The 14,189-nt window shown below is 36.0% G+C and overlaps 1 protein-coding gene across 1 annotated transcript; it reads left to right on the forward strand.

The window, feature by feature from the left end:
* The first annotated feature begins 216 nt into the window (after nucleotides 1-216).
* Nucleotides 217-2,221, forward strand: LOC133690305 (7-deoxyloganetin glucosyltransferase-like). Its single transcript, XM_062110547.1, has 2 exons — nucleotides 217-814; nucleotides 1,216-2,221. The coding sequence occupies exons 1-2, from the start codon at nucleotides 298-300 to the stop codon at nucleotides 2,139-2,141; spliced, it is 1,443 nt and encodes a 480-aa protein (XP_061966531.1). The 5' UTR covers nucleotides 217-297; the 3' UTR covers nucleotides 2,142-2,221.
* The last annotated feature ends 11,968 nt before the right edge of the window (nucleotides 2,222-14,189 follow it).

The raw sequence follows: 14,189 nt of genomic DNA on the forward strand, positions 1-14,189 counted from the left end.
TATAGTCTTGTTGATAGGAAAATGTATCCATATTGTAAAGTGTGAGCCTCACTTTGACAGACGATATCTAAAGAAAGAGTTAGAGAAAGAACAATTCCTCTTGTTCTTTTGTCAACAATGGTGACCACCAACTACAACTCATCTTCAATAATAATGGCTGTTAATAGTCATTGATTGGTGCTGTTTATCTGCACATTAATGGCAATAAACCCAACATTAGCTTCACTTTGACAGACGACAGTAGCAAAACAATTACTCTAAAGAAAGAGTTAGAGAAAGAAGGAAAGAGCTAGAGACATGTTTCGCAAAATCTTAGCTGACAAGCCTCATGTAATCTGTATTCCCTGTCCAGCTCAAAGCCATGTAAAGGCAATGCTTAAACTAGCAAAACTACTGCATTACCGAGGTTTTCGCATAACCTTCGTGAACACAGAGTTCAACCATAGACGCATGCTTAAATCTAGAGGTCCTTATTCCCTGAATGGCTTGCCCGACTTTCGGTTCGAATCTATCCCAGATGGCCTCCCTCCTTCAGATGAGAAAGCTACCCAAGATGTACAAGCAATTTTTGAGGCTTGCAAGAAGAACTTGCTAGCTCCATTTAATGAATTGCTTGCCAAGCTCAATGATACAGCATCTTCTGATGTTCCCCAAGTGACTTGCATTGTATCTGATGGATTTGTGCCAGCTGCCATCACTGCTGCTCAGAGGCATGGAATTCCTGTTGCCTTGTTCTTTTCTATCTCTGCTTGCACTTTCATGGGGCTTAAGCAATATAAAGAGCTCAAAGAAAGAGGACTGTTTCCATTAAAAGGTAAGAACAAGAATTGGAATTGAAATCACAACTTCATTATGATTTTCTCTTATTTCATTTGGGCATTAGATAAATATCCTAGTAGTTCATGTGCTGCATCATCGTAGCCGTCATCCATGGAAATAAATAGATTGCTACATGAACTGAGTTCATATGGACTAAAACTTTCTGATTGAATGGTACAATATCCTGGTAGTTTATGCTAGATCATGGTATAGTACATGTACCAGATCCGTGGTTATAATTCCAGGGTAGCCCTTCGGCTGCGTAACCTGAAATTTTATTTCAAGCTAGGGAACATTTCTTCTCTTCTGATTTTACGCTCATTCCTCTTCTGCTGTTGTCTTCATTTACTATCCCATAACTGGTATGCTACATATGCAATTAAATTTTGTTCGCAGACGAGAGCTTTTTAACAAATGGCTATTTGGATCAAGTACTAGACTGGATTCCTGGAATGAAAGATATACGATTGAGGGATCTTCCAAGTTTTCTTCGTACAACAGATCCAGATGATTATTTTTTCAACTTCTGCATGGAATGTGCTGAGAGAGCTTCTGAAGGTTCTGCAGTGATTTTCCATACTTTTGATGCTTTGGAGAAAGAAGTCTTGAGTGCTCTTTACTCAATGTTTCCTCGTGTCTACACGATCGGTCCACTTCAATTACTTCTCAATCAAATGAAAGAAGATAATCTAGATTCTATTGGATATAATCTATGGAAAGAAGAGGTTGAGTGTCTCCAATGGCTTGATTCCAAGAAACCAAACTCAGTAATTTATGTGAACTTTGGTAGCATAGCTGTCGCTACAAAGCAGCAGCTGATTGAATTGGGAATGGGACTTGCAAAAAGTGGTCACCCATTTTTATGGATATTAAGGCCTGACATGGTCACAGGCGACTCCGCCATATTGCCACCGGAATTTACTGACGAGACTAAAGACAGAGGATTTATTTCTAACTGGTGTCCACAAGAGGAAGTTCTCAACCACCCATCAATAGGAGGTTTCCTAACACATAATGGATGGAATTCAACAGCTGAGAGCATTTCTTCTGGGGTGCCCATGCTTTGTTTGCCGTTCTTTGGTGATCAACAAACAAACTGTAGGTACACTTGCAATGAGTGGGGCGTTGGAATGGAGATTGATAGCAATGCGGAAAGAGATAAAGTGGAGAAGCTTGTGCGAGAGTTGATGGAAGGAGAGAAAGGCAGGGAGGTAAAGAAAAAAGTCATGCAGTGGAAAATATTAGCAGAGGAAGCTGCTGGTCCAAGTGGCTCATCATCCATGAATTTAGACGAGTTGGTGAAGGCAGTGCTTTTGCCATGAAAAAAATATAAATTCCAAGGCCTAGAGCATTCCCTGTAGAAATTCATAATAGAAGAGAAACTAACACACAATGCAATTGAATTGAAGTACTGTTGAAATCTCCATCCTTGCTCGTTTCTCCCCTCGCATGGGTTGTGAGACTTTTCTCATATATCTTGCGGGAAGCTAATCACATGGCTGATAGAGAAATAAGAGGATGTCTTTTCTCACATTCTATAGCGAATCACTTTGATTTATACTAAGTTAGATTTATACTTAGCCCGCTTAGCAGTCTACATATTGGCAGGTTTGAAGTTAGAATGATAAACATGGTTGGACTTGCTGTTGTGCAGCCCCCACAACAGCTGAAAACTCTCGACACAAATAATGTATTATTTTAAATTTCTCCTCTTTGGAATGGAATTATAAGTCAAATGAGGTGGCCTATAATTTATTTTTTATTATTTTTAAAGATTTAATTCCATTTGGAATTCAATTATTAACACTAACAAAATATAAAATGTACCCGTTAAACGATCCATTATTTATTTCATCACAAAACATCTAAGTCATTAATTCGACATAAGTTTCAACAATTTACAAACAAATACAATTTTACAAAATCTAAAACAAACTATAACATGTACAAATCATAAATCCATACAATATTTGTTTGAGAAAAAATAATAAAACAAGTAAACACCTAAACAAAATACATATACTATAAAAATATGCAAAAAAATTAACATTTTAAAATTGTGTTCAAATTAAAAAAAAAAACAACAAGAAGAAGAAGGTAGATTTGCTTACATAAGGTGGAGAATCCTCAACAAAATTTCAATAAGAACACGAATGCTGACAAACCGAGTGTTGTGGTGGCTGGAAAAGTTGTGGGAGGTTGAGTTGTCTTGAGATTGAGGGGGTGGGGTTAGCTATTTTGTTGCAGAGAAAAATTTTACAAGGAAGAAGTAGAAATGGAGGAGGGAAGGGGGAGGGTCGAGCGTCACGTCATATATTAAATATTACTAATGGATTTAGTGAAGAAATTATTCCAATGGTGACTCCATTGGCAATTCTATCGGTATCAATATTACGTCACTGTACAATTTGTCTTTTTGAATCCTAGGTCTTTTGAGTCAAAATGAGTTGAAAATGAGTTTTTTGATAAACAAAACCATAGTTATTAAACCCGGCCCGGGGGTTGACCCAGCCAAGGAGCCGGATCCTGGGTTTCATGGGTCAACTCGGGTCAACCCGGATCAACCCTGAAAAATTAAAAAAAATTAAAGTTTTAATATTTCATATGAAAAAATCCATGTAAATATAATTTATATATATTGTCGACAATGAAGTTTAAAAGAATATTTTAAAAAGTTTTTTATTCCATATTAAAAAGATATTATGTTAAGCTTTTAAGTTGAAGTATTTAAACAAAAAGGTTTTTTATTCCACATTGAAAAAACATAACTTTTTTCTTGGGAACATAGAGTATATATACTAAAAAGTTTCAAATCATCCCACATTGAAAAAGTATAACTTCTTTCATGGGAATATAGAGTATACATATGAAAGGACTTCAGATCCCACATTGAAAACATATTATGTTATCATTTTAAGTTGAAGTATTTAAACCAAAAAGTTTTTTATCCCACATTAAAAAAACATGATTTTTTTCTTGAAAACATAGAGTATATATACTAATGGGTTTCAAATCCCACATTAAAAAAACATGATTTTTTTCTTGGAAACATAGAGTATATATACTAATGGGTTTCAAATCCCACATTAAAAAAACATAACTTTTTTCATAGGAACATAGAGTATATATACGAAAGGGCTTCAAATCCCACATTGAAAAAATAATATGTTATCCTTTTAAGTTGAAGTATTTAAACCAAAATATTTTTTATCCCACATTGAAAAAACATGATTTTTTTCTTGGGAACATAGAGTATATATACTAATGGGTTTCAAATTCCACATTGAAAAAACATAACTTTTTTCATGGGAGCATAGAGTATATATACAAAAAGGCTTTAAATCCCACATTGAAATGATACTATGTTATTCTTTTAAGTTGAAATATTTAAACTAAAAGGTTTTTTATCCCACATCGAAAAAACATGATTTTTTTATTGGAAACATAGAGTATATATATGAAAGGGCTTTAGATCCCACATTGAAAAAGATATTATGTTATCCTTTTAAGTTATATTTAACCTAAAAGGTTTTTTATCCCACATTGAAAAAACATGATTTTTTCTTGGGAACATAGAGTATATATACTAATGGGTTTCAAATCCCACATTTGAAAAAAAAAACACCAGGTCTCATCCGGGTTCTCTCGGGTCGCCCGGGTCATGGGTCAACCTGTCGGATCGCCTGGGTTTGGCCGGGTTGTGCCCCAGCTGGTCTTTTATTAAACTCATACCGGTCCAGCCACCGGGTCAACCTGCTGGGTTTGGCCAGGTTTAATAACACTGAACAAAACCTCATTTTTCTAGCCACACTAGTGTCTGGATTTTAGGTACTTATAGACAACGCATCATCTTTTTTGTGTGCGGGTAATTGGGGCGGACGATGCGTCGTCTGCCCCATTAACTAAAAAAATATTTAAGCCCCCGTGCAGCCCTTTTATGGGTAAGCCAGGCGCTAGGCCTGGCTCTCTAAGCCCAGCAATGCCTGGTCTCATTCATTTTATATATATATATATATATATATATATATATATATATATATATATATATATATATATATATATATATATATATATATTATCAATACCTTTTTTTTGTATGTCTTTTGTAAAATAATTTTTAAATATATGTTTTAATTAATACCTCTAATCTATATATATATTTGTTTTGCCTTATTTAGCCTTTTTGATATAGCAATTATTGTTTTAATTATATTGGGTGTTTTATTTTTTTTTAAAGGTTAGTATAATTCATATGTAAAGTTTTTATATATATAGATTCAGTACGTAATTTTTATACTACTTTTAATATATGCAACATTTCATAATATTTTTTTATATATATTTTTTCAACAAATTTTATGAGTGTTAATTTCTATTACAAATTAACTTTTATAAAAAATTTATTAAACACAACCAGGTAAATGACCCAAATGTGATATTAAATATCTTAATTTATATTGGTCTCTCAAATTTTTTAAATTACATTTTTATTTATCGTTCATCACTTTTTTGTACAATTTATTTACAAAACGGTTCATGACTTATTTGATTTGATGCATGTATAAGTTTTTTTATTTATATTTATTATTTTTTAATGTAAAAAAGCACGTTAAACAATTTTACATGTTTAATTTTTTATCATTTATTAGTATTTTCAATTTGATTTTTATTCTTAAAATTTCTTAGTTTTTTTGTTTAACTCTTTTATAAAGTTTTATTATTTGTAATTTCACACCTCTACCCAATCCAAGTTCCAAGTTGACAGTGTATTGTATTTAAACAGTATTATCAAACAACACCTCGAATGTAATATTCCAGGAATGAAAGACAAAAGGTTAAGGGATCTTCCAAGTTTTGTTCGGGCAACAGATCCAAATGATTGCTTGTTTAACTTGTGCTTGGAATGTGCAGAGAGAGCTTCTGAAGGGACTTTCCTTACTTTTGATGCTTCGGAGCAAGAGAAGTCCTTCACTCTATGTTTCCTCATGCGCGCCTACAAGATGGGTTCACTTCTATTACTTCTCAATGAAATGCAAGAAGATGATTTGAATTCAATTGGATGTAATCTATGGAAAGAAGAAGCCGAGTGCCTCCAATTAATGGCCGGACTCCAAGACGCCCAACTCAGTAATTTATGTGAATTTTGGCAGCTTAGCGGACGCTACAAAGCAGCAGCTCATTGAATTTGGAATGGGAATTGATAAAAGTGGTCACCCATTTCTATGGATAATAAGGTCTGACATGATGATCAATGGCGACTCCTCAATACTTCCACCATAATTCACTGAAGAAACTAAAGAGAAGGGCTTTATATCTAGTTGGTGTCCACAAGAAGTTGTTCTTAAACATCAACAGATTGGAGGTTCTGTAACACATTGTTGACGGGGTTCAACAATTGAGAGCATTTCTTCTGACGGGGTTCAACAATTGAGGTTCTGTAACACATTGTTGGCCATCCTTCGGTGATCAACAAAACAAACACATGCGAGGTGGGGAATTGGAATGAAGATTTATAGCAATGTCAAGAGAGAAAATGTGGACAAACTTGCGAGAGAGTTGATGGAAGCAAAGAAAGAAAAGGTAAGAAAATAAAGAGCCAATCAATGGATTGGAAAAAAATTAGCACGGGAGGCCACAGGTCCAATAGGCTCATCATTCATGAATTTAGACAAGTTTGCAAGATAGGATATATTAAAATAGCTGGTGCCGACAAGTTGATGGCGAACTAGCCACAAAAAGAAGAAACATATAAGCTGAAATACAGAAGAGAAAGGTAAAGCATGAAAATCTGAATTAAAACTTGCCTCAATAAAAAGAGGATCGGATTCAATGGATATATTCATCATTCATGTATAACTAAAGATGTGGGTCATAGTTTAGATGATTGATCATATTTCTGTATGATAAATATGAATTTTGATGTTTTAAGAATTTAATGTTTTTGAGAAATTGATAGAATTAAAGTGAATTTTACTTGTGTATTCATGTATAACTAAATATTTTTTACGCATTTACATCGTTGTCATAATTTGTAATGTTTTTTCAAAAGAATTTAAAATTTTAAAATACAGAGAGAGAATAACCATTCTTCTCCTATCGAAGAGAAACGCACAGCCATATAATCCACATAACCTAATAACCTCAGAAAGTTACAAAACGAACTAGTACAGAGAGAAACCATCACAGGATGAAGTAGGACATATCTCCCCCATTGGTGAGAGGTGGCTGCACCACCACCATATGATGAAGTAGGACTTTTGGGAGCACCCTTTGAATCACGAGTTCAATGATTTAGAGATTCAATGAACATGATAGTCTTGTCTACTTCCCTTCCAACAAAAGTATTTAGCAACCTCGAGTACGATAGTCAACATCCGAGTAGTGCAATCCCATTAAATAATAATAATAATAATAACATATCACTCTTTCTAAGAATTTAGGATATTTTAAAAAATGTTATTTTATTTGAAAATATATTAAAATAATATTTTTTTTAAAATTATTTTTTATATCAAGAAATTAAAATAATTTAAAAATATAAAAAAACATTGAATGACTTTACCGACACAAAAATTTAAGAGACTTGGAAAAAAATAAAAAATTACTAGCACAATCTTCTAGATTGCATAAATAGCAAGTGAATCGTTTCTAGATTGCATATATAGCAAGTAAATCACTTGTATAACAAAAATTTAATTGAAATTTTCTAGTATTCATGTTCATTCAATCTAATTTATTGAATTTAAATCGAATAGTCATGATTCATGATTTTAATTAAGCCAATAATTTCCATGGCCCGCATCAGTCTAGAATAATGATTTTAATTAGATTAAAATTTTTAAGAGAAGATAAAATCCATATTGTACCTCTACATGGCTGCAATTTTATGTAGAAAGTCTTGTTGGTAAGAAAATGTATCCTGTGTAAGGTGTGAGCTTCACTTTGACAAACGATAGTAGCAAAACAATTACTCTAAAGAAAGAGTTAGAGAACGAAGGAAAGAGCTAGAGACATGTTTGCAAAATCTTAGGTGACAAGCCTCTTGTAATTTGTATTCCTTGTCCAGCTCAAAGCCATGTTTTTGCCAATTTATAACATCGTCAACTAGGTCATCCAACATCTCGTATTTTTCAATTGTTAGTCTTCAAAAATAAAATTATCATCTCGAATTTTTCAATTGTTAGTCTTCAAAAATAAAATTATTTGTAACTGTCGCACGTCAGAAAATCCGCGCGGCATCGGCTTGGCGATTTTTTGTTATGTTGATTTGATTGGTTCGTTGGAGTCGCCACCTAGTAATTTATTAAGGGCTACTAGGAAACCGGATGTACTGATCTTGTCAGAGATTCATAGGTAAGGGACTGGTTGTGGTTAGGAAAGGTATTAGCACCCCTAACGCACCCTACCTGAGATAAGCTGCTTCATGGACTTGATGCGTTTTAAAAATAAAATTTTAGCCCAATTCTAAGGCTTTGATAAATCAGTTATTAGTTCCCAAAATATATGTAGATACATGTTCTACATTTTTATGGGAAATACAACATGATTTTTATCTGTCCTTTAGATATTTGTGCATATAAATTAAAATATTAAATTCATTTTTTTCTTTGATTTAATAACATACATAAAAAAATACACAAACACACACACATCTCTTTTTCTATCATTGTTTTATCTTTCTTTCTTTTCTTTTTTTTTTTACATCCACAGTACAAAATACAATTTCAAAACAAATAAACAAAAAATTACATTAAAATTACAATAACAGCCCTAAAGCAATCTGGAATTTACAGGGAACACCTTCAGCAAGCTGGAACAGTGTTCAGCAGGATTTCTGGGCATCTTCTGTGACTATGAACAGTGATGGCGCGTCTCCTCCACGCGCCGCCGCGAAAATCAAACGGGAAACAAGGGGGCTGTAACAGCCTCCTCCCCTCTTCCTTTCCCTGCCGGCGGTGAGGAAATCTGTCACCTGCAACAGAAAGAAAACGCACAAACAGCAATGGGTTTTGTTTTTTAGATCTGTCCAGCTCCTCCGCCTTCTCCCTTCTCTATCGACGTTTCTTCTGACGATGGTCGATCTGGTGGCTGGGAGGGCTTCTTCTTCTCCTCCACTTCAGTGGCTGGCGGTGACTTTGGCTCACTCAGGTTTTGGCCAAAAATAGAGGCGGCTGGGGAAGAAGAAAGCAGGACTCGGGTCTGTCGGGCGGAGGAGAAGACAGCAAAATAAATAGGAGCGGCGGCCTCCCTTTGGCTCCCCGGTTCCAGCTGTGGCTGTTTGGGAGAGAGCCGGCTGAGGGAAGGATGTGGCCTGGAGTCGATGGTCGAGAGTGGGTCGCTGGTTTCTTTGCCTCAGAGAAGGGAAGGACCGCCGCTGTCTGGCTTGGATAGAGAGCAGAAACGAGGAGGTGCTCTCCGATTTGTTTCTTTTTGCAGTTTGGGGGGGCGGCTTCTCCTTGGTTTTGGCAAAGTGAGGGAGGCCACAGGGAGATGGTTATCTGTGGCCGGCTGGGAGAAGGAATGGCCGAGAGAAAGGAGAGATTTGCCTTGGCTTCTCTGGTTTCGGCTGGTTTGTGGGCAGAAGCTGTGGTGGTCTGCTGTGAGGGTGGAGAGGCAGAGGTGGAAGGCTGAAATGGCAGGGAAAATGGCGATGGGAGGGGTTGCTGGGTCTGTGGGAGACGATGAGAGGAAAGGGAGGGGGGCTGCACCCGATTTTGGTTTTGAAAGAGAGGGAGTTCTCCCTTGTTGCCGGTTTCAAAGAGAGGGGGAAACGGTAAAGAGGGGAAATGGTGGAACCAGCCGGGTCCTAAAATGAAGGCCACCGGGGGGAAGGGGCAATGTCCCTCTTGTCTGCAGAATAGAGGGTGGCGGAGAGAGGCTACTGTGGGAGAAGAGAAAAAATCAAAAGGGGTTGTTTGGTTTGTTCTTGGCTGGGAGGAGGACCAACGAACGGGAGGGAGAAGGAAAATCAACGCCAGGGGGTAGGGGGGCTGGCGGCTGCTCTTGAAAAAAAATGGGTTTAGGGTTAGGTTTTTTTTGTATTTTTTTTCTGATGTTGTCAAAATTGCCCCCCTTGGAAAATTCAGTGTAGCATGGTATTTATAGGAAAAGTTTTGCTACGTCTTCAAATTAGTCCCTCAACTTTTCCTTTCCTTCTCTTTTCCTCTTTTTTTTGTAAATTTTGATTTTTCTTATTTTTTTTGTATTTTTGAAAGCGAGCAAATATCAACATCGACTCAAAGTGGAAAATCAATGATTTTAAAAATGATGCGTTAAAAGTTGAACGCGTTCCAAATATCTTTGAAAATTTAAATTCTTTTGAGACGATGCTAAAAATGATAAAAAACGATGCAAATGTATTAAAAACGTATTTTTTTAGATTTTCAATGTTTTTCGCTATTTTTGAATTTTTCTGAAAATTTATCAAAACATGGGTCAAAAATTGGGTAGCAACAGTAACAACAAACGTCTTAATCTTCAATGTCAAAATTTTCCCTTAGGAAAATTACCGTGTTTGTCTTTAGGACCTATTGGTCACAAAATCTCTGCTCCACTTAAATTAATTTTTAGTGATGTATGGGGTCTTGCTCCCCTTTTTTCTTCAGGTGACTATCGTTATTTTGTTATCTTTGTTGATGCATATATATATATATAGACACACACACACACACACACACACACATACATATGGTATTATCCTCTTGTTGCCAAGTATGATGTTTATTCTGTCTTTCATCAATTTCAGATTCTCGTTGAACGTTAATTTTCATTAAAAATAAAATCTGTTCAAACTGATTGGGGCGGTGAATACCACAAACTATCCACTTTCTTTAAGACCATTGGTATTCAACATCGTCTGATTTGTCCTCACACTCATGAACAAAATGGCACAGTAGAATGTCGTCATAGGCATATTGTGGAAATAGGACTTACTCTTATAGGGCAATGCAAAGCACCATTTCGATTTTGGAATTATGCTTTTGAAATCTCGGTTTATCTTTAAATCGCATGCCTCCTCATGTTCTTGCAAATAGATCTCCATTTGATTGTTTGTTTCTACGGTCTTCTGATTATCTTTTTTACGTACCTTTGGGTGTCTCTACTTTCCTTTTTTGCTTCCCTATAACAATCATAAATTGGATTTTCGTTCCTCTACATGTGTGTTTCTTGGTTACAGCTCCTTACACCTTGGATATCGGTGTCTTGACATTGCATCTCAACGTATTTATATCTCTCGTCATGTCCGTTTTCATGAACATGTGTTTCCATTTGAAAATTATGAACAGATTGCAAAGGTTTCCTCCACTCCCCCCACCCAAACTGCCACTACTATCCTCCCAAATCTACTCTATTCACTGTTGTTCCCCACCCATACACCCCTACCACTATAAACAGCCCACCCGCCACAGCATCCACCACTCTCTTGCCCATCATCACATGCATGTTTGTCTAACCATTCTGCTGTAGATACAACTTGTAAATCAATGTCCCCCACCTTCCAGCGTGACTCCTCTACTAGTGTTGGGACAACCTTTGCGTCTTCCTCTGCTCCTCTATATTTGGCTAGTGTCCTAGCTGCTACCAACTCTACCTCTATTGACAGTCCCATTTTTGCAAACAGTCCTCTACTTGCGGCAGATTCCCCCTCAGCCCCTTCGGCTGGCCTAGATCTTGTGGTTGATTTCTCCTCCTATCCGCTGTAGCGGGATATCTTATGGCCATCTTCTTCTCCTGTATTGCCACCCTTGATCAGCAAACACCCTATGGTTCTTCAACCGCGGCAGCCGAAGACAACCAATCTGGTTGCTTCCATTGTCACTGTCACTACTTCCCCCCAGGTAATGCACTCTCCCTCTTCATAACCTCTTGCTTTCTCTGATGCTGACAGGTATGTTGTTTGGCATGATGCTATGTGTGATGAAATCAAGGTTTTGCGCTCTAATCACACTTGGTTTTTAGTTCCCTTTCATCCTTCAATGAACATTGTTGGCAGCAAATGATTGTATCGGATCAAGCATCGTGCTAATGGCATCATTGAGCGTTGTAAAGCATGTCTCGTTGCTCGAGGTTTTACTCAGCAGGAAGGCATTGATTATTCTAAAACCTTTAGCCCAGTTATTAAGCAGGCCACCATCCGATTAGTCCTCTCCATTACAGTCTCGTGCAATTAGAAGATTCATCAACTTGATATTCATAATGCCTTTCTCAATGGCGTTCTTACTGAAGAGGTCTACATGAAACAACCTTCAGGTTTTGTTGACTCTACTTTTCCATCTCATGTGTGCAGATTGCACAAGTCATTGTATGGTTTAAAACAAGCATCAAGGGCATGGCACACTCGTCTGAATGATTTTTTGTTCTCCATTGGTTTTCTTGCCTCCAAGGTTGATACCTCCCTGTTTATATTGTTTGATGACACTAATATCTTTTATCTTTTGGTGTATGTTGATGATATCCTGCTTACGGGTAGCAACTCTACTATGCTTCATTGCCTGATACAGTTACTAAACTCTGAATTCAAGCTTCGTGACTTAGGCGTAGTTCACTACTTTTTGGGTATTGAAGTTCAATCTATAGGTATGGATTTGATGCTTCGTCAACACAAATATATTCTTGACATCATCACTCGGGCTGGTATGACTTCTTGCAAACCCATTGACACTCTGGTCTCTCATTCGAAAGTTACTATATTGTCGGATACTTCATTCTCTAATCCTACACGGTTTCGTCAAATCATGGGTGCTCTTCAGTATCTTACATTCACCTGCCTAGATATCTACTTTATTGTTAACAGAGTTTGTCAGTTTATACATGCTCCTACAGACTCTCATTGGTCGTTGTTAAGCGTATTTTACGCTACCTTAAAGGTACGACATCTTATGATTTTCATATCACTCGCGGTTCCTCTTTTGCTCTCAATAGTTTTACAAATACATATTGGGCTTGTAGTATTGATGATCATAAGTCTACGGGTAGCTACCTTGTCTTCTTTGGTTAGACGTTGATTTCATGAAAATCCAGCAAGCAACGCACAATTGATCGCTCTTCTATTGAGGTTGAATATAAAGCCTTAGTAGACGATACTGCTGAGGTCATTTGGCTTCAATATTTGTTAACAGATATGCAAGTTCCCTGCGTCTTTGCTCCTATCATTTGGTGTGATAACCTTGGCGCGACCTATCTATCAGCAAATCCTATTTTTCATGCTCGTACTAAGCATGTTGAGGTAGATTATCACTTTGTCCGAGACCGGGTTGCGAAGAAAGAGATTCAGATTCATTTTATCCCCTCTCATAATCAACTTGCCGATGTCTTCACCAAACCGCTTTTTGCTGCGTCCTTTACTGCTTTTCGATTCAAGCTTCGGGTCGATCATCCACCCTCAGCTTGAGGGAGCATATTATAGAAAGTATAACATGTATATATCTGAATTGGAAATTAATGTAGGACTATTTCAAAGTTGTAATCTCTACAGTTACTATTGTATTCTACCACATATATATAAATAGGATAGGTTAGCTAAGGCACAATTTAAGCCATTCTATTATTCTCAACTAAGATATGAAACATTTTTATTGATGTCTTGTCATATGATGAGAAAAATCACTAAACTTTATGGTATTTAGACATTGAATAAAGCAATAACACGTGTAGATCAATCAATATTCTTTAAATTAAATGAGTCTTATCAAGATTTTCTGAAATTTCGTGATAAATCTAAAATTTCCATTATGGAAAAGGGACAATAGCAATCCAAACCAAGAATAATATTGTCCATATCATCTCTGATGATTTCTTTGTTTTAGAATTGAAAACAAATTTTTTTAGCATTTGTTGGCTTTTAAAAAAAGGGGTATGAAGTTTATATAAAAAAAACAAAGTATGTATACTTAAGATGACAATTTGAGCTTAATTGAAAAAATGAATATTATAGAAACAATTATTTCTTTTATATCTTTAAAATATTACCCCTTCATGTTTTCAATGAGATTAAAGAAAAGAACTTGATAATGATAATGACATTTCTTTTATACTTTTAAAATATTATTCATTCATGTTTTTCAACTAGATTAAAGGAAAGAACATGATAATGATAATGACATTTTTGCTATCAACATCTTAATTTTGACAAATTAGAAATTTTACATTAAAAAAATCAAAAAAAAATATGGTGACAAGTCTTCCATGAATAACAACTCCTCAAGTTTATGAAGAATATATTGTTTCCGGCCTTTCTAATGTGAAACGTTTCTGACATACGGCAGGCTGACATAGACAACCGCAATGATTTTAATTAGATTAAAATTAAAAGAGAAGATAAAATCCATACTGTACCTCTATAGGGCTGCTATTTTATATAGTCTTGTTGA

This window comes from Populus nigra, chromosome 3 (genome assembly GCF_951802175.1).
Source record: "Populus nigra chromosome 3, ddPopNigr1.1, whole genome shotgun sequence".
In the NCBI taxonomy this organism is placed as follows: domain Eukaryota; kingdom Viridiplantae; phylum Streptophyta; class Magnoliopsida; order Malpighiales; family Salicaceae; genus Populus; species Populus nigra.